At 37.7% G+C, this 21,628-nt stretch overlaps 1 protein-coding gene across 11 annotated transcripts in view; it reads right to left on the bottom strand.

Annotated features, from left to right (window-relative positions):
• Positions 1-21,628, bottom strand: part of Rapgef6 (Rap guanine nucleotide exchange factor 6) — a 173,516-nt gene that overhangs the window by 42,731 nt on the left and 109,157 nt on the right. For 5 of the 11 annotated variants that reach the window (XM_057773683.1, XM_057773689.1, XM_057773685.1 and 2 more), the window contains 4 exons: positions 18,351-18,459; positions 12,524-12,764; positions 6,979-7,136; positions 4,498-4,512 (listed from right to left, as the gene is read on the bottom strand). In XM_057773683.1, coding sequence (XP_057629666.1) covers positions 4,498-4,512; positions 6,979-7,136; positions 12,524-12,764; positions 18,351-18,459 — 523 coding nt within the window. Of the gene's footprint in view, positions 1-4,497; positions 4,513-6,961; positions 7,137-12,523; positions 12,765-18,350; positions 18,460-21,628 lie in introns of those variants that run through there. The other 6 variants (XM_057773684.1, XM_057773690.1, XM_057773686.1 and 3 more) reach the window with 2 other exon arrangements.

The following is a 21,628-nucleotide window of genomic DNA, read 5'->3' as shown; positions in this document are numbered from 1 at the left end:
TGAGAATAATGGCACAGGCGTAGCAGGAAAACAACTCTACAGAATAAAATACCCCCACACTCTTGTACCCTGAAAATGGGAACACAGAAAGAAATTAGCTCCCAAGACTAAAGATTCAACTGAATATACATGGATGTAATTCTACTTGTTAGCTGCTGGATGCTCTGGGTCAAGTTCATGTACTCAGTAGCCTCTGTTTTAGAAAGAGGTAGCAAGCAATATTTCTTTGATGTATTTAAAAATCTGAGTAATCAATACTTCTTGCTTAGATTTCTGTCAATGAATGAGTCTCTGATGTGTAGCTAATAGCACTGTTATTTTGGAGCTCACACAACTTAAGGTTAGACAGTTTTATAATTCACCAAATCAGGCACGCTTCTATGCCTAGTGATGGAAATTGCTGTCAGGAAATGGAAGACTGGCTGTCAGAAGGAAAGTAAGCGAAGGGGTTTCACTATATACTTTCCTTAATAAAGAACCAAACTGTGTACCTGAACTCTTCATGAACTGGGTTCTAAGCCCTAGAAGTGGGATTTCTCTGTTACAGTTTTGGAGGCTAAGTTTCAGCAAGAGATCTTGTTTGACCTTGAGGGAATGGCAAAATGTCTATCCCTTTATTTTATTTTATTTTATTTTATTTTATTTTTTTTTGGTTTTTCGAGACAGGGTTTCTCTGTGGTTTTGGAGCCTGTCCTGGAACTAGCTCTTGTAGACCAGGCTGGTCTCGAACTCACAGAGATCCGCCTGCCTCTGCCTCCCAAGTGCTGGGATTAAAGGCGTGCGCCACCATCGCCCGGCACGTCTATCCCTTTACAGGCATCTTTAGGGGAATATATTCACAGACAGGGTGGGGATTTATACAACTTCACACTCCGTTTCTGGGAAGGAACACAGAGTTGTGTATCTTGAACAAGGCTCAAAAGCTTTACTTTCTAAAGATATTTGTTCCTTAGGTGAAAGACAAATTGTTCTTGTAGTCACATAACAGAAAGTCAAGTTTAAAAAAAAATGGTGCTGGAAAAAAAATCTGTAAATAGGATTTACCCAAAGGCATCACAACTGAAACCTGATAAATCCGCCAATGTCATGAAAGCCAACCCGGAGAACAGTGAAATCAGAAGAAAAACAGTTTCTCCTCACTGGCACCAGCAAGAGAACAACCTTTGTTTGTTTTAGAGTCACTGTATGTACACTATTTACAAACATGCTGCCAGACGAAGAATCATGTACAGGGACAAACATAATATTTGGCTCATGACAGATGTGGATAATATAGAATTAGATGAACAGTAAATATGAGATCAAAAGAATCAAAAAGAAAAAGATGATATAATCACCGCAAATTCTAGTCACGAAGCAAAAATGCATACACAAAAATTCCGTTAAAAGTAGTTATTGTTGGGTGATGATGATGGTGGCATCAAACCCAGGGCTTTTATATATGCTAGGCAAGTTCTGACCCTAAGCTATCACTGCAGTCCCAGAAAGACATGCTTTAAAAGACCTTGAAGTGTATTTATTAACTCAGAGATTCATATTTTATTTATATATAATTGATCTGTTTATTTGTGTGCTGGTATGACTGGAGGGGCAAACACATGTCACAGCACTTATATGGAAAACAGGACAAAATCTGGGAGTTGATTTCTATCCTTTCACTGTGTGGGCCCCAGGGACAGAACTTAGTTGGGCAGTTTTAGTGGAAAGTGTGCATGTAACTGTTGAGCCATCTCATCAGCCCTCAGATTTTTTAAAACACATTCTTTTTTTAAAACGATTTATTTATATTATGTAAACAGTGTTCTGCCGGCATGTATGTCTGCAGGCCAGAAGAGGGCACCAGATCTTATTACAAATGGTTATGAGCCACCATGTGGTTGCTGGGATTTGAACTCAGGACCTCTGGAAGAGTAGCCAGCTCTCAATCTCTGAGCCATCTATCCAGACCCTTAGATTTTATTTTATTTATTTATTTTTGGTTTTTTGAGACAGGGTTTCTCTGTAGCTTTGGAGCCCGTCTTGAAACTAGCTCTTATAGACCAGGCTGGCCTTGAACTCTCAGAGATCCGCCTGCCTCTGCCTCCTGAGTGCTGGGATTAAAGGTGTGCGCCACCACCGCCTGGCTAGATTTTATTTGTAAGAAATGAAACAAATAAGACAAATGAAACAAACAGAAATTCCAGATATCTGAACTTAAAAGCTAGAAACACATTTTTGGAGCACTAACTACATGTATTTTTGAAGATTATTCACTTGTATGCGAGTATGCTTGACTGTCTGTACAGATGGTACCATATTCCAGCAGCGCTATCGAATCCCGTGGAACTGGCTCGAGATCCTCTGAAACAGTCAGTGTTTGTAACTGCTGAGTAGTGGTCCACCCTCTAGAGTGATAACTTTAATTTGGTGTGTATAAAATAAATAAATACTTTTAGGGAGCTGGTTGTGGTGGCATATGTCTTTCATCCTGACTCTTGGGAGATAGAGGTAGGCAGATCTGAGTGAGGGACAGCCTGGTTTACCTAGCAAGTTCTAAGATAGCCAGCACTACACAGAGAAACCCTGTTTCAAAAACAAAACCTTTTAAGGATGTACTGCCCTTGAGATTACACTAAAGATGGAATAATTTTTCAGGTATTTAGAAGGATCTTTAAGAAAATAAAATTTACTTTTTCATTCTCTACTCCCGTCCCCACCTGAGCATTTGTGTATCTATTGTGTTTTAGGTGAAGAAAATACAGTGGCAAAGAAAGCAGACAAGTCTCTGACCTCAGGAAATTCACTAATATTCAAGAGAGTGGAAAGTGGTTCAAGGAAAGACAGTAACAAGTAGAACAGCTCACAAAGTGGCCAGGGCATTCACTAACACACACACACACACACACACACACACACACACCCCAAAGGCTATGGTAGACTATTGCCACACTTGCTCTACTTTTATCAAGGACTGGTAGTGAGTATTTTACTTATTTTATGGCACTTATACCACGAGACAAAAATCTCCACAAAACAATGCATATATAAAACAGGTGGCAATTCATGAACACAAAGACTTAGCAAAAACACAAATGCCCATTACTAGAACTAGTTTAAAGAATTCTTACCATCTCTTTAAACAATGTTGGTAGAACATATCATTCAGATACATAAATATTTAAGGAACTCTGTTAAATAAAATGGCGAGTGGAAGTGTGTATCATCTCATTTAAATTAAAGGGATCGATTGACGCCATATTTTACATTCAATGAAACTTGTGAAAAGATCTAAGTAAATTATTGTAAAATCTGAAGGATGGAGACACTTGTACTTACCCTTTCTCTAAAGTTTTACTTAAAAAGTACATGATATCTGTACTTATAATTAAAAAGCAGCAAAAAGACTTTAGATAAGACAAAATTAAGTTTGCTACTGAAAAAAAATAGGATTTCAGCTACTAAATGATAAAGTAACCATAAAGAGCTCTGTATATAAACTTGGCAGCAGCAGCAGTGGGTATAGGAGGGACCAGAGTCAAATTTCATTTAGCCACACTGAAAAAAATTTTTTTTTGAGATGTGTCTTATGCAGCCCAAGTTGGCTTCAAAGCAAACATGAAGCTGAAGGTGAACTTTAACTTCTGACCTCCACCTAACTGCTGGGTTACAAGCCTGTGCCACTGTGCCACTGTGAGAGCTGCACAGACTGAATGAGGCCTTCCACAAGGTAAGTGAGCACTCCCACTGAGCTGCATTCCCAGCTCCATACTCTGAATTCTTTTTTTTTTTTTTATTTGACAGTTGGTATTTTATTCAGATAGCAGTCTCATTACATGTGGTCCAAGAATATTGAAAGAATTCAAATAAAATCAGATGTGAAGGTCAGTCTTCACACATCATAGCCAACAATGCCACATTTGCCTATGATCTCTCCGACATAAAACCACATCCACACCTCAGTGGCCACCAAACCACAGCTTCCTTAACCATAAGATGTTTGAAGCTACCAGTTTTAGCACTCTGAATTATTTTTTTCGCACTCTGAATAGCTGCAGGGAGTTCAGCAGGGTTTGGGGGAACCAGCTCAACCTTGGCATATTGCCAAAATGTGGCCAATCTAGGCTTCGAGTAAGTCACAGCAGCGGATACTAGCCCCGGGGCTTTCTCCACGAAGATAGGCCATGGTCTAGGGTGGAAGCCATACTCTGAATTCTTAAAGCTTCAACTTACGTTAGATGAAAAAGTACTTCCGCAGCACTCCATGACACATATTTACACATACACACACACAGTAAAAAAAAAAAATTTAAAAAACTTTTCACAAGTTGTAAAGTGGCATGTATATTGAAGAAAAAACATACATAGTCACTGAAAATAAATAAAAGGTTTACACCAATGAGCACTACCTCACAAGTGGAAAGAGAACTATGCTTCTTACTTCACTGAGTTCTCTATCAAATGACCTTTTTGAAAATAACAAACTATACACAAAAGACAAAAGAATACCAAGATACTTACAGTAAAAACCAACAGCTGTAGGCAGCAAAAATAAAGCAAAATTATAAAAAGTCAGCAATCAAATCAAACTATTCAGTATTTCTGCAGCTTTGCCTGCACTGCGATTTTGATCTAGTAAAAATTTTATGCATACAGACTCAACATAGCTGAGCTTGACCGACAAATATCAATAAACACTGGCTAATGACACACAGTCACTGCAATCAAGTGTGTGGACAGAGCTAACTTTTAGTATTGCTGTTAAATGTAAGAAGCTGAATTTGAAGCTGGTAATAGTTTTTCCCAACAAAAATACAAATATTACTGGATAAGTCTTTCACAAAGTTGTGCATTTGGGGTCTCAAAAGTGAGCTGACAGGTGTATCCAGCTGTAACACAACATGCACACACATCGCAGCCTCAGCTGCATTAGACTTTCTCTAAGCAGATTTAAAAAGCATCTCAGTGTCCTTCCAGGATGCTCTCAAGGAAAGAACTGAGAATCCAATCTGAGAGCTATCTGAGAAGTACCTGCTCCTCAGGGTGGATACAGTTCTACATGTGGAATACTGTCCACCTCCTCCTTCCACTTCTCACTCTTCTTTCCCTTAAGTCCCTCTTTATTCCTTCAGCATCACTTTCTAATTATTTACCCTATTATTATTTATTATTATTATTATGATGATGATGTATACATGCATGTAGAGGTCAGAAGACGACATGTAGGAGACAGTTCTCTTCTATCATGTGGGTTCTGACAAAAATCTGGCTGTCAGACTTGGAGGCAAGTGTCTTAACTTTTAACAGGCCTTGTGCTGGCCTGTCTTCATTTCGAGAATCTATAAATGCTTGGGATGGTAATATAATCATAAAAATCAGCAAATCAGTAATATCATATGCCCTTTGTAAATAACTGCTTTCAAAAAACATGCATATTTAGATTGTTCTCTGGGAGTGTAAAAATCTTTTAGTTGTGAATCTTCTATGGAGTGTAAGAAACAGCACTGTAGAACACCTACATACAAAGTAAAATATATTTTGATTCTACCACAAGATGAACATGAGAAGTCATTAAAATGCGCTGAAAGTGAGCCAGGCGGTGCTCTGTGAGTTTGAGGTCAGCTTGGTCTACAAAGTGAGCTCCAGGACAGCCAGGGCTGCGACACAGAGAAACCCTGTCTCAAAAAAACCAAAATACCAAAGGTGCTGAAAGTGTTGATGAAAAGTAGGGGATCTGAGCTTGAGTACTCGAGAGTAACACATTAGAGTAAGAAGCAGCTGACTGGATATGCAGAGAGAACCTACAGGTGGTCAAACACACATAGGCAAGAAATGATGAAGCAACAGGTTGTCAGAACAGGTGGTTATAAAGAACATTCATCTACAAAACACATCCTCATCCTGGTACAGGCATTTCCTCTTATGTCACAGAACTGAACCTAGTCTGCTTTTTCCCTGCCTTTGTGACACCTTAGTGCTCACCTTTCCTGAAAGCAAATAACTTAATATACTGGCAGCCAGTTTTGTACTTATTTCTGATTTGTCTTTTGACACAACCCTTTACAGGAACTACTAGAACTTTCAAAGCGAAACAATGATTCATTGAAATCTCTGCTCTACAGAGTCTTGACGGCTTACAGAAAGAATGATGCACAACACCCACTTGCTGTGTGCAGTAACTCTATCGTGAGTTGGGAATGGAAGGAAACAATGTACACAACTACTTTCACTAGTCTGGGGTGGGAGTTTTTAGGCTGCTATACAATGTACAGTACAACCTTCGGTAAATGTTTTCTCTCACGTTGAAGGGTTTTTATTTAAGTTGCCATAGGAAAATACAAACTTTACCAATACACTTGTATTTTCTTTCTGGCACTGAAATATGTGTGAATGAATGCTGTTCCTTTAAGCATTAGAACTAAAAATTTAAGTTGAATCAGAAACACTCTGAGGGATCATTTCCGCCATCTTTCCTTTGGGTGCAATTACATATTCAGTTTTTAATTTTTTTTCTGGAAAAAAAAGTGATGTATAATCGGTTTTTTACAATGAGATTTTTAGATCATGGATTTATGTGAAATTTTATGCCTCTGGGCATCAACACATACAGAAAACAACTTGATGCTCCATCCTGAAAACCATTAGAAGGGAAAACAATGTTATACTATAATTCTTGACCAAACCAAAACCAAGTCCCCTTCCCCCCCTCCCCTGCCCCCCCAAAAAACAACTTTAGCTTCAGGTGCTGAGATATAAATTTTACAGTCATTTATTTTCATTCCATCACTCATCAATTTCTGAAAACTATCACTGATGCTCTTATTATGAAGTTTTAATTTAGAAAAAAGTAACCTGCTTTGGTAAAAAGACATAATTTTCCCTGGCTTATTACATGAACCCAAAAACCAGAGGTAAACTCTGTAGGCAAAACAGGTATTTATGGCACAAGTGACTGTGTATTAGGTACCACTTTGGCCATATGACATCATATAGAAACATTACCTGAAGGATTGGAAAAGTCCAACATGCTGGTGGTGGGCTGCAAGAGATCTGGGCTGCTGGATGAGAGAGTTCCAGGAATTGGCATTATAGCGAGGCTGTGCCTACAGTGCCTGGTTCCCACAATGCTGTCATCTTGTGATTGGCTCAGGCCTCCATCACTTCAAAAGATAGATATATATCACTTTCAAGTATTAGAAGGCACTTACATAGCAAACAATTTGGATTCCTAAGCTCAAGGTATAACAACAAACTCAATTCAGTGTAATGACTTAAGCAGTTAAGATTAAACCATTTCAGCAACCAAAAAGAGTAATTATAATGAACAGACAGCAATGAAATGTTTTTGAAAATTACATTAAAATGAAATATAAAACGGAAGTAATTCTACTATATCACAAATAATGTTGAATTTGCTTCTTCTGGTTTTGGCAGAAAAACTCAATCTGAATGTTTAGAGACTGCTTGAAATTTGCCAGTCTCAAATTTCAAATATATTTACTAAGCTATACATAGCCACACAACAGGAAGTGTCCCTTCCAAACACATGATAATCACAAGATGATTTAAATCAGTAAGAAGTTTGTTCTCTTTTTAGGTTTCAAAAACACATATTAACTAAAAAGCCATTACCTAGGGCAACAAGAAACTCATCTTTTATAACACTTAGAACTGTTACATAGGTAATTCTAAAATCATAGGAAGGAAAAACATAAACACTGTCAGTTAAACTTTGTATATTTCCAGTATTAGTTTAATTATAAGTAAAACTGTTCTATAGAACTTAGAATCACAGTGGAAAAGACTTCCATCATCACCAATGACCAAAATCAGAGTTCTCTCCCTAAACTGACTTATGTTGAAATATGTTCCTTAGTATCTATTATCATGTAAATTTTACTCAACACAGTCTCCTGTCTTGTTTTTGCTATACAAACAGGATCACAGAACACTTACCAATTATCATGGCAAAGATTAAACTACAACCTACAAAAATGAGCGATATGGAATATATAGAATATATTAAAGCAAAATATAAGATTTAGGCAGACTATGTAATGAAACAAAATGAAGAGTAACAGAGTGTTAGCAGCAAGGAAACAAGGACGGCCAGGACAAGAGAGAGCTGCATAGTCAGGGAGGCATGAGGGCGTGGAACACACTGTAATGGCAGACAGACTGTTAGTTGGCTGGTTGTCTCAGGTCCTTTCTCTAGCTTGCCACTGGTTGAAGAGCTAAGTCAGCTAAAGTAGATGAAAAATGGTATTCCTGTTCTTATGAAAAGAAGTCAAGTACTTTTACCAAATTAAAATAAGAGCAATTCAAAGCTGGAGAGGAGGAACATTTATTTTAACTGACACAGAGAAGTACAGGCACAACAACACAACTGATAGAAATGATGCTAGTTATTCCCAAGGAGAAACATCAGTTTACTCTTGGGAGAAGAAAGGTTTTATTTGGTAAGCAATTCCCGCTTACCCTAAACTACCTCTCTACAACTTGGTTTGCACTGCTGGCTGTCAAAAAATAAACATTTTAAGATTATTTAAGAGAAGACAAGAAAAGCTGTCAGTATTTGAATCAGAAAAATTAGAAAGACATGTTTAAACAATAGTCTGATTTCTGAAAACCCAGCAATTTTTGGATTCATAAAATTAGGTAACTGAATCCAAAGACACAAAGAGGTGATCTACTCTTACTAACAAAGTCAAAGAAAGTACAAAACTAAAAGCAGAATTATTTTTTGGTACAGGGTCTCATGTAGCCTTGGCTGACTTTCAACATTCTAGTAGTGAGAATGAATTTGAATGCCTGATCCTCCTGCCTCCACCTCCAAAGTGTTGGTATTCCATGCTTGCAACACCACATCTGATTTATGTGGTGCCTAGGATCAAACCCAGAGCCGTCAGGTGCTGGGCAAGCACTCTGCCAGTTAAGCCATGTCCCCAGCACTAAGTCAGAATTTTTGGTTAAAGGGACTTCACTATAAAGTTTACAGAATAAAGTTTTTTTTTTTTTTAAATTAAAAGTCCTTATCTAGCTATACTCATGTAAGGCAGGCTATAAATTCATGGTACTTAGGTGTGAGCATGTAGACATGAAAATTCTGTCATGCAGAATTCAAGCTATGACAGGAATGAAACAATTGGCAAAAAAATCCATGCTTAAAGTTTAACGGATAAAACCTATTTGAGAAATAATTATGTCATTTCTTACCAAAACAGTCTCCTGAGAGGTGATGCAGTAACAGAAACAAGACATTTTTGAAAAATTCCTCAATAATTAGTTCCCTAACGCTAAACTTACTTAAAATAAAAGTAATTAGCTTCATTATGAAACCAAAGAGGGCACAAAACATCACTAATGTGTATATGAAAAATAACTTCAACATTAAAAGCAAACAAAAAATATACTGACATTTGGAGAAAAAAATAGTTCTTGATGCACAAAACAAAGCAATGTTATTTCTAGGAAGATACAGAATAAAAGTTGAGTGATAAAAAAAAAAGGAAATATGATTTTGGAACAGTCTAATATTCTCCAGTTAATAAAAAGTGTACTTTGGTTACAGTTTACAGATGTCCCTCAAATCAATCACTCAGATCAATAACTTATTTTCATTGCTTTTTAGGAATAATTTTTCACTTCAAAAGTATGTAATTGTTTGAGACTTAAGTGTTATCTACTTTTACCTAAAGTATTTATGGCTTTTTATATTCTTTCCTTCTTGTTCCTCCTCTGGGGTCATGTGGGGAGGAGTGGAGTCTGTTTTCCACCAAGCTGGAAAACTCAAACTCAGAGGTCAGCCTGCCTCTGCTTCCCGAGTGCCACCAACAACTGGCACATTTACTTAATTTTTAATTTCAATTAAAAAGATCCAAATATTTAAAGTAAGAAACTTGGAAGATAAAGGAAGAAGAGGGAAAACTTACTTGTACTTTATAAAAAACCAAAAAACCAAAAACAGACATCTAGACATTCGTCCTTGTTAATTTTCGTGTCCGTCCTTCCTTCCTTCCTTCCTTCCTTCCTTCCTTCCTTCCTTCCTTCCTTCCTTCCTTCCTTCCTTCCTTCCTTCCTTCCTTCCCTCCCTCCCTCCCTCCCTCCCTCCCTCCCTCCCTCCCTCCCTCCCTCCCTCCCCCCTCCCCCCCCTTCCTTCCTTTGTTGGTTTTTTGAGACAGGGTTTCTCTGTAGCTTTGGAGCCTATGTCCTGGAACTAGCTCTTGTAGACCAGGTTGGCCTTGAACTCACAGAGATCTGCTTGCTTCTGCCTCCCGAATGCTGGGATTAAAGGCATGTGCCACCACCGCCTGGCTTCTAACCACTTTCTTGTACTTGGATTTTTAGTATACTTCTAAACCTTGTGAGGATCACTTAACTACAGGAGTTTGAGGCCAGTATGAGCAACACAGCAGGACATCACCATCAACGAGCTCTATGGAAAAAAGGTGCAGCATCCTTAGATAAACATCTACCCGATCACTTGAACTCATTTTCTGTATTATCTACTGATGCCACAGTGATGTTTTCCCCTAAATGACTTTTAAGAGTTCTTCAGAATGGGGGATTCTCTGTAGTGGTTTGAATGAGTATGTCCCCTATAGGTGTAAATATTTGAATACTTGGTCCCCCAGCTGGTAGTACTGTCTAGGGCGGCTTAGATAGTGCAGCCTTGATGGAGGTACATCACCGGGAGCAGACATTGTGTGTTTATAGTTTTCTTCCATTTCCTGTTTGTGTTCTCTGCAAAATGGTCAACGCTTTGGATGAGTTTCTGAATGCTAGGCTTGTAGATTTCCCTACATCTAGCTAGACTGCACACTTTTGCAAAAAGCAGTCATTTGCTGGATGTGGTGATGCATACCTGTTTCTAGCACTTGGGAAGAAGAGGCAACAGGGCTGAAGAATTTGAGACTAGGCAGGGCTATAGAATAAATACAGTACACGCTGGAACTACATGGGGAGTCCCTGCTTCAAAAAAGTCAAGAACTAGTGCTATGGTTTAATGGCAGAACATTTGCCTTGCATGGGAAAGTCTCCCAAAAATTGCAGAAAAAATTATCCAAATTCACTTTGAATGATTTGTATCAAAATAATAATAAAATATATGGTCTCAAAAACAGAGTCAGACAGATAAAAATGAGAAACTAGCTCTCACAAAACTGGCCTCAGAAACTGTATGATTCTAATTTATCTTCTAGGATTTCAGCAACTGAAATGATTGCCATTTTATGCTACAACATGAATAGAAGTCATGCATAACACGTTTTTATTCATGTTTGTATTTAGCTAACAGCTTCTTGTGGCACACAATGCAAAAAACTCAAAATGCCTACTGATTAATAAATGAAAAACTAAATAAAAATACATTCTGAATTTAAACACACCCATTTCTAGTAGATTTTTCTTCCTTTGTTACTAATACAAAGTTATGTGGGAAATGCTCAACTAGCTGCTCCTGCTATTAACCAGTCCACTCTCCAGAGAGTATACGGCACAACAATGTAAACAATCCAGACCAATCCATCAAGGCTTCTGGAAATAAAACTCAAGACATTACCTGCTTAAAGAACTCGCCATGTGAATTATTTTCTGCTCTCTGGCCTCTGGATTTGTTTCCCTTTCCACAGTGACTTCTGGTCATCTCAAACTCTCCCCGACCTCTTTAGAGTGGGTTACAACTCTAACAGTTTCTTCACCCAGCTTCAACTGGTCTCAGTGTTTGTGATATGTACAATATTAAATATTTTTGCTATTTTAAAGTTATAGTTTTCATAACCTACTCACTGTAATGAAAGCAGTGACATAAAAATGAACAAGAATGAGCTTTAAAGTGGAAGTATAAAGCAAAGCCATCTGATGTACCAGTTTCCAGTGAGTGACAAATTGAAAGAAGAGAAAATTTGTTTCCCTGGGTAGAAGAACTCAGGAAGAATATTTCCTATCTTTGAGATTTGTGTATGTGTGTGAATGGGGCATACATAGGCTTGTGTGTGGCCATATGTATAGGGAGACAGTAGTTGGCATCAGCTATCTCCTTAATCCCTCTACACATTTTTTCAGACAGGCAGAGAATCTCTGGAACCAGAGATCACCAGTTCTGCAAGGCTCAGGAATACATCAATCCTTTGAGCTCCTGCCACCGTGTGATATACAGACAGAATGACTGTCTGGAAAAACCCAAATATCAAAAAATTCACCATTAAAATTCAGGATAGAATAAGTAATGCCAGCAGAAAAAAATGATATTTAAAAACTCAAAAATTACCAGCAATAGATGTACCTCAAAATTTAACGTCTAAATTTATAGTGATTGAAACTGAACCCGAAACATAAAAATACATAACATAAAACATCTTTAATAAAATTCACAACACTAAAAGCTACTATATAGTGATAAAGACACAGAGATAATTTAGAGATTTTTAGATTTTACTCATGTATTATTTAAAGATTTTATGATGTATAAAACAAACATGATTCTTATCCCTACAATAAAAACTTCACTTAATATGACAATCCAAAACAATAGATTGGTATTACCTACCTAAACAGTTTTGGAGGCAAGATACTAAATCGTGTTTTATCCAAAATTTTTCTGATTTTGTTTCTTCCACCTGAAACAGTATTTGCTTTAACTTTCTTATTTCCTTTCTCCTGTGATGTCTGTTCAATATCCCCTGGGACATCTTGGATTGAATGGCGATTACTTTTTTTTTCAGCAATTTTGGGAATATGAGGTATACCAGATTTCTCTTGTTCAGTCCTACTGAGCAATTCTTTGAACACTGTGGAAATAAACAAATTCATCATTTCCCCTTTCCTTACTAAAATGTTTTTACCAACACATTTTAGGGATAAATACCATCAGGTTCACACTCATTTTAAAATCATCTGCTAGATCCCCAAAGTGATAAAATTAAGTCATTAGGAATAACCAAAGAAAAAAGAAAAAAAAAGGGTATGCTGCTAGCATGTGTGAAAATGTACACTACTAAATTAAATGAGATCTCCTGGTTCCATACCACAACTGAGCTGCATCCAGCCTGAGAGGTTGCTTTTCTTTGTCCTTTCCCCTTTTCTTCACTTCTCTCTCTCCTTTCTTGCTTTCCTCCCCACCTTCCTTTTGTTGTGTTGACACAGGATTTTGCTTCACAGGTTGGGACTGAACTCTGTTATCTTCCTGCCCTGGCCTCCCCAAGTGCTGGGATTACATGTATGTGCCACTCCACTGGGCTTGTTAAAACAACAACAAACAACAGCAGCAGCAACAACAACACATCCAACAGATATTAATTGTGCATACTTGTGAAGATCAGGATGTCATTCTATGCATTCATGCAACATACATCATCTTATCTTTCATTTTTGCACTCTTCCTTCCTCACGTCTTTCCTAACCTCTAGAAATCTTAACCCTGCCTTCAGGTGAACACTGCTTTAGCTGCCACAGAAGAGAGAAAATGCCATACTTGTCTTTGTGTGTCAGAATGGGCTACATTAGCATAATGTCTTTCAGCTCCATCCACTTTGGCCAAGTGTCAAGATTTGACCTCTGTTATGGCTTAATATTCCTCAGTATTATATACCATCCTTTAACCTATTAATGGGCCTCAAGATGACTTCTAATCTTAGCTATTTGTAAAAGCAGCAAAAACAGCATGCAGGTTATCTCTGGTTCCTGGCTTCATTTCTTGTGGCTATCCACTGAGGAGTGAGACAGCACCATCACACAATAGTTCTACTGTTTAGCTATATGAGGAACTTCTCATTCTCTCTACGGGAGTTACATTGCGAATGACAGTGTAAGGAGTTCCTTTCCTAAGGGAAGCAAACTAGAGCTTACCCTGTGGTCAGGACAAAGGTAAGGCAATCCTGAGGGCACAAGTGCAGGAGGGCTGACTCTGCGGCCCCCTTGTCTATCATGTGGCGGCATATGTGCGAGAAAGATGCCGTCCCCTCCACACCCATTACTACCTGCAGCAGGTGAGAGAGCTGGCCCTAGGGTCACAACAGTGGGAGAACTAGCCCTTATCCTTACCAGCTGCACCCAGGAGAGCTGAGCCCATGCTCCTCTCGTATATCCCCTATGGCAATCAAGAGAGAGAGAGAGAGAGAGAGAGAGAGAGAGAGAGAGAGAGAGAGAGAGAGAGAGAGAGAGAGAGAGTCCTTGCACCTCACCTGGCAAAACAGTAGAGGTGACCCTAGGTGGTGTGAGTGGGTGATCCGGATCTGAGAGTAGGAGAACTGGCCTTGCTCCCTGCTGCAGGCGGCAATGGGTAAACTACATGGGGCAGTGCTGGAGAGCTTGCCTGGGTAGTAACAATGAGGGACTGGTGATTTATTCAACACAGCTACCACCCAGGCCCAGAAGTAGGACTATGAGTTGGCCAGTCCCAACATCCACATCATCTATGAACTGCAGGAACATGTGAATGAGATGAACCTACAGATCCAAAACAGCAGGATCTTCAAGACACAGGACAACAAGATATCCAAGAGGAGCTCAAGTGAGAGCCCATTATCAGTGGCGTAGCAGAAACCAGAGGCGTCAAGCCAGGCCAAAGACTTGTGGCAGTGATGAATGGACTAAAGGGTAAACTGTGTGACTCAACGGGCCACACTACAGCTTCCACGACAAGATTATTTTCTCTCTCGTTTGTTTTGCTTAGTTTTTCTTTTAAATTTGGTTTTGTTGAGGAGAGGGAGGTTCTAAGGGCAGAGGATGATTTCAAGAGGATGAGGAGATAAGTGGAACCAGAATGTATGATTTAAAATCCACAAAGAAACAAAAAAAGTTTAAAAAAGTTACTTTCTCATACACCCTCGTCATTAACACATGCTATATTTTTTCTTCTGTGTTTAAACATACTTAGGACAGAAGATAACTGTGGCCTTGATTTACAGTTTTCTGATGGTCAATAATATAGAGTACTTTCTCAAATATTTGCTTGGCCATATTTGTTTCTTCTCTTATGAACTGTTTGTTTAGATAACTTACTCATAAAAAATATTAGAGGACTTGTTTCTTTTTCCCTTTTTTGGAGACAATGTTTCACAATGTATCTCAGCCAGGCCATGAATATTCAATCCTGACTCATCCTCCAAGTCCTGTCTTTTCATTGCTTTGTCTTATGTTTTGCAGACAGGATTTGGGTAGTTCCCGCTAGCCTTGGAATCCTAATCCTACTGCCTCCACCATACCAGTTTGTTGAATTTTTTTTAAACGGTCTGGATATTAAACTTCTGTTAACCTGCCAAATATTTTTTCCCATTTGTAGGGTCTTCAACAAAGACAAGACTACAGTGCCCAAGTATGATGCAAACATATAAAAATGACATTAAAAATGAGATTTATTTTATGTGTACATATGAGTGTCTGCCATGCATCTGCATATGTTTGCTGAGTCCAGAAGAGGGCACCAGATTCCCTGAATATAGAATTACCAGGAGGATATTGTCTGACGCGGTACTCGGGAACAGAACTCAGGTCCTCTGGGAGAATAGCAAGTGAGTGCTTTTTAGCCAGCGAACCATCTCTCCAGCACCAAGAGAAACATTTTACTTTGTTTTAAAAATATTAGTTATCTTTAGGATTCATCTTTGAAAGATATTTTGCTTTACTAAATTAAAGTTCCTTTCAGCTTTTGGTTTTCAATTTTCACCTTTGTTAAAACCACCTGGCAAAGATACAAACAGCTTTTCATGTAAGGCTCTTCTCTTGACATTCAGAACCAGGAGCAAAATTTGCAAGTTTTCCTGGGTCTCCCTGAGAGGAAACTACAGGTCAGTTCTACCTTTTGAGAAGGTCTGTGAGAGCTCCAGTTCAAAAAGGTGCTGCTGGGGTGCTCTGGTCTTTGGTGAGAAGTGAACTACAAACCATGAGTGTCCCTAAGAGTTGTTTCTTTCTCAATGATTTGTGATTTTTTTCCTTTCCTGATTTTTCTGTTCTTGTTTCAAGAGATGAGGTTTTAAATCACTAGACAGGTTTTCTGCCCCTTCCTTGAATCAACTTTTCTTCTTCATAATCTGAAAAAGATAACTTATTGATCATCCTCTATGCCCATCTTCTGCTTTTTCTTACACCTGATGTCTGATCCGACTTTATCACTGCCGGTTACTGTGAACACTATGAAAAGATAAAAGTGCTCCCTCCATTTCTACAAATGCTTGTTTGAGGTTGACTTTGGTTGTTCTGCTTGGCTGACGGCATTCTACCTGGATTAAGGCAGCTCCCATACTTTTATAGTACCATGTAGTTCCCTATCCTTGACCACAACCAATGTAGGATCCTGGGAGGAAAAAAGTATTCTGACCACCCAGAGGCTCTTAGGCATGGCTTCCCTGCCTCCTACATCCAAAAGTCTTCCTTTTTCCCCAGAGTCCATGTTGCTAAATACTTGGTACCAGTCAGTAAATATTTCTGTTATAGGTGCAAAGAACTCTCAGATATTAGATCCTTAAGAACTGTATAAAACACACTTGAGACAGAAAACTTGGGAGAGACTTAATTTGCTTAAGGTGACAGAGTAAAGCCTGCTTTCATATTTTTCAAAATCGAAATTCTTTAATATGACCTAAAAGTTGGCATTGGTAGATAGTGTAAATCCCCAGAAAGTAAAAAGCTCTGAAGCCTTCTTTATTCAGCACTAAAATATAAGGCTAGAAAACTGTCCAGCAACAATTTAATTTGAGGTAACTGTATCCAAGGCACTCAGATGAAAATCTCAAAATACTTCATTTTTCTCTATGACTGAACAGTTTAAAGAAAGATGAACAAAAGTGAAAAGTAAACAAACAAAACAAAACAAAACCCAAAACGTATCGGGGGTGGGGCATACTTCTAGGATTCTGTCATTCTCATAGCAATCTTATCATCCTAACGGGATTTTCTCCCCGTCTTGAAGAACTCCTAAGTGGTCTTTGTTTTTTAATTGTTATTCTAGACGTATTGGTATTGTTCTCATGATTTTACCAAAATTCAATGTAGTTTCTAAAGCAAATGGTAATAAAATTTTTCATAAAAATTATAATATCGCCGGGCGGTGGTGGCGCACGCCTTTAATCCCAGCACTCGGGAGGCAGAGACAGGCGGATCTCTGTGAGTTCGAGACCAGCCTGGTCTACAAGAGCTAGTTCCAGGACAGACTCCAAAACCACAGAGAAACCCTGTCTCAAAAAACCAAAAAAAAAAAAAAAAAAAAATTATAATATCAAATGAATTAGGTATATTTGATTAAAAACACATACTTTATTTTTTTAAATAAAGATTTATTTTATTGTTAGTTTATATGTGTGTTTTACATGCCAATATGGAGTCAGATAAGAACAAACTGGAGTGACAGATGGTTGTGAGCCACCACGTAGGTGCTGGGAATTAAACCTGGGTTTTCTGGAAGAGTAGCATCTAGTGCTTTTAACCACTGAGCCATTTCTTCAGCCCCCAAAGCACAAGCTTAATACATGTTTTAATCAGATATAAATAAGAGAAACAAAACAGCCCAGGGCTGGAGATGCAGCTCAGCTGTAGGGCACTTGAACAGCATATGTAAGGCCCTGGGCCCAGTCTCTCAGACCACAGCTACTAGAAATATTTCTACAAAGAAAGGAGGACATGTCGCTTACATCTCTTCATAGATTTAAAATGCTTCACTGAATTTATCTGATGAAACAACTCTGGCATTTGATTCATTGCAGAAAGCTAGGTTTGTACATTTGAAGTGTAAAAGAGACTGGTTATGACTTCTAAGCTTTATTTAAATTATTCAAGTTTTATTACTGCACTCTGCACTATATAATATAGTATACAACAAAAGCTGAATCGATACTTTATACATAACTGAAGCTGTATCTCTATTTCCATAAAATTTAGATTATATAAAAATTATAGATTATAAAAGCATAATAATCTTAGCATCATACACAAAAAAAGCCTTTTATTCTGTTTCTGATTTTCAAAGACAGAGTTTCTCTGTGTAGCACTGTCATGAAACTCACTCTGTAGACCAGATTGGCATCGAACTCACAGAGACCCACCTGCCTCTGCCTCCCAAGTGCTGGGATTAAATGCGTGCACCACCACTGCCCGGCAGAAGTTTATATTTTACTATTATCTACCTCACTGAAAAAAATTTTCTTTTTTTCTAAAGATTTATGTATTTATTATGTATAGGTGTTCTGTCTGTATGCATGTTTGTAGGCCAGAAGAGGTCACCAGATCTCATTATAGATAGTTGTGAGCCACCATGTGGGTGCTGGGGAATGAATTTAGGACATCTGGAAGGGCAGTCTCTGAGCTTTCTCTCCAGCCCCCTTACTTTATTTGCACAAAATAAAACAAAACCTTACCTCAGTAGCTTTTACAACAAAACTTACCGAAAATGTTGGTCTTCACAGTAAGTGCAAGATGAGTATTATTCCTCAAAATTTCAAGAGCTTTAACAAATGTAATATTCTCAAAATTTTGTCCATTGACTTCCATTATCTTGAAAATATTTTTAAAATGCAAATTAAAAAGAAATAGTATTAGTATCACCTATTACTTCATAAGTTTAATATTAGAAAAACCAAAATAGAACTTGAAGAAATCACACCATATGCAAGCAATGATTATTGTTTTTAGAAACTGGACTTTTGTTTCCCTGTACTGTGTAATTTCCAAATCTTCCATCATACGTATTTTAAAAGGTCATTTTCTTTGGGATCTCAAATGAGATGACTCAGCAGTCAAGAGCAAGAACTGCTCTTGTAAAGGATGCCGTTTCAGTTCCCACTTGCAAGGTGCCTCACAACCACCTCTAACTCTAATTCTAGGTGATCCAATACTTTCTTCTGACCTCTGTTGGCATCAGGCAAGCATAGGAAACAAATTCAGGGAAAATATCCATACACATAAAATAAAATAAAACGTAAAAAAGGTGGGGGAGAATAAGATGGGAACTGGAGAGATGGCTGAGTGGGTAAAAACGTTTGCCATCAAGCCTAAATTTGATCCTCAGTACCCAAACAATTGAAAACAGAGACTTGATGTCTTGGATGTCCACACAGGCATTGCACATGTATGTGAATAAGAACACATGCATACACTAAACAGAATTACATATATATGTATAATGCGTGTATGTGTGTGTATGTATGTAAACACACATGATGGTTTAAGCATAGAGCTATTTAAATCATGTCTAGTATGCTAAAAGAAGACACTATGTATATATATACAAATTTTAGCCAAATCGTCTAAAGAGAAATTTAGTATATTTCAAAGTGAAAAAATTCATTTAAAATCAGCAAGCTAATGCTGGATGTAACAGTGCATGCCTAGAATCCCAATACTAGGGCAAGACGACTGAAAGTTCAGGGTTATATAGTCAGTCTCTGTCTTAAGAAAAAAACAATCAGATTTGTTATTTTTAACTAATAAAAGCACCAGGTAGTCAACCCAAAGGAGCACTATTATGATGGTTTTTCTCCAGGTGAAAAACTGCTTAATTTGGCTTTGCCTCATTACTACACAAAAAGCTTCTTGGAAGGAGAAAAAAACCAAAATGAAGTAAATACCAAGGGCAAAGTATAAAAAGTTAAAAATCAAATGAGCAGAAATTCAGCAGTAAATAAACACAGTAGAGAAGACAGATCTCAGCAGTGACAAAAATTCTCAAAGGTAAAGAGGACACAAAACAATGTATTAGGAAAAGAAAAATCAATGTAAGGAAAATTCAGAATTCTAAAAGGACACATCAGGCCTAGAGTGATGGTGCACATCTTTAATTACAGTGTTCTGTAGGCCAAGGCAGATAGATTTATAAGTATGAGGCCAGTAGGGTCTACAGAGCGAGTTCCAGGTCAGCCAGAAACATGACATTTGAGATTCTGTCTCAAAAAACAAAACAAAACAAAAAGATTTATATCTACATACCAAAATGTCATAGCATTGAAGAGATCCACATTTTAATAATTCTCAGTGACAACTTTGAATCTCAAGGACAGAGAATAAAGATGTTTATGTGTAGGAATCAATAGTATAAAAGAAAAATAAAGGCTGATTTTAACTTCTATTATTAGGCAACAATATAATAAGGTGGTATTTTTCTGCAACCTCAGTGCTCTTAAGAAATAAAATCATAACTTTATACCACACTGAATAAAAATATCTTCAGATATAGACAAACTTATGTCTGTAAAATGAATAATAATAGGGAGGTATGATCTAGACAAAGTGGATCAAGGGAAGATGGATAGAAGAAGCAAAACCACAATAAATTTCATTGTTAGGAATATAAGTTTTGGATTTCACAGTCCTCCCACCCACTGTGAGAAATATTTTTTAAAGTTTTATGATGAAATACTAGAAAAAACATAATACATTAATTCTAGGATACTGGCTATTGGATATTTTTAATGAGTAGATCGAGAACAGGCCAATTAAAAAAAAAAAAAACTCCCTTAAGGAACATCAAAGGATTGCTACGTTTTTTTCCTTCTTTTTGAGACAGGGTCTCACTGTAGCTATCCCTGGCTGGCCTGGAACTCAGAGATACACCTACCTGTCTTTGGCTCCTGAGTGCTGGGATTAAAGGTGTGCATCACCATGCCTGCCCCCTACTTTATACCTCACCATTTCCCTCGGTTTCTGATAACCTGAGCATTGCAGGCTGTTTAGTGGCTTCTATGTGCCAGCAATAATTCTTAAGTTTTTAATACCCAAAAATACTTTTAGGGGCTTGAAACAACAACAAACATGTGTGCACATGTCTATTTTTAGACATTGCCAAATGATGATCATATTGTATGTGAATTTAAGGTCAGCAAGAAAACAGTTCTTTGGTGCACATGAGAGTCATCTATAAAGCTTTTGTAAAAATACACATTTCTGGGGCAAGGATGGAAGTTGATGCTGACTGCTTGCCTCACAGTTGCAAACCTTGGTCTGATCTCCAGTATTAGAAAATAAAAACAACAAAAAATGGCAACAGATTCCCAACTGTTCTGTTGAGGATATCATTAAGACTGAGACAATCCTGGAAATTACATTTTATGCAGAAGATACATTATATCACACTTTGAATTAGGACACACAATAGCTACTTAATGACTAAAAGCATAAACCAACACGCCTTTAATCCCAGCACTGGGAGGCAAAGGATTTCTATGAGTTCAAGGCCAGCCACGGCTATACAAGTGAGACCTTGTCTAAAAACCAAAAAGAATAACAACAACAAACAAACAAACAAAAAATCAAACAAACAAATCCCCAAAAGAATAAATCCCTACTCAATTTCTCCCATGTCTCAGTTTCTCCTGGTCCCTCATATAGTTCTCTGCTTATAAATGTAGCTGTGGTAGCATATGAATATTAGTTAATTTAGTGACATGATTTAATCTTCAGCCACTTACATTTGAAAGTACTACGAAGCATCTATTCTATCAAACTTGTAAGGTGCTAATTAATGAACATCTTTCTGGAATATTCTGAAGTTGTCAAGGAAAAATTTCACAGTCCTTAGAAAATAAGAAGGGCTATTCAAAGTAGGCTATACCGTTTGTGCCCTGTAGAACACATGATTTTCAACCCTCTATTACAAAATTTTCCATCAAAAGTAATGAATATATGTTAAGTATTTTAAAAATAAACCTTATTTAAATGTTAACACTAG

Source organism: Chionomys nivalis, chromosome 7 (assembly GCF_950005125.1).
Source record: "Chionomys nivalis chromosome 7, mChiNiv1.1, whole genome shotgun sequence".
Classification (NCBI taxonomy): domain Eukaryota; kingdom Metazoa; phylum Chordata; class Mammalia; order Rodentia; family Cricetidae; genus Chionomys; species Chionomys nivalis.
The sequence above is the reverse complement of the archived record's forward strand: the minus strand, read 5'-3'. Positions and strand labels throughout refer to the sequence as shown.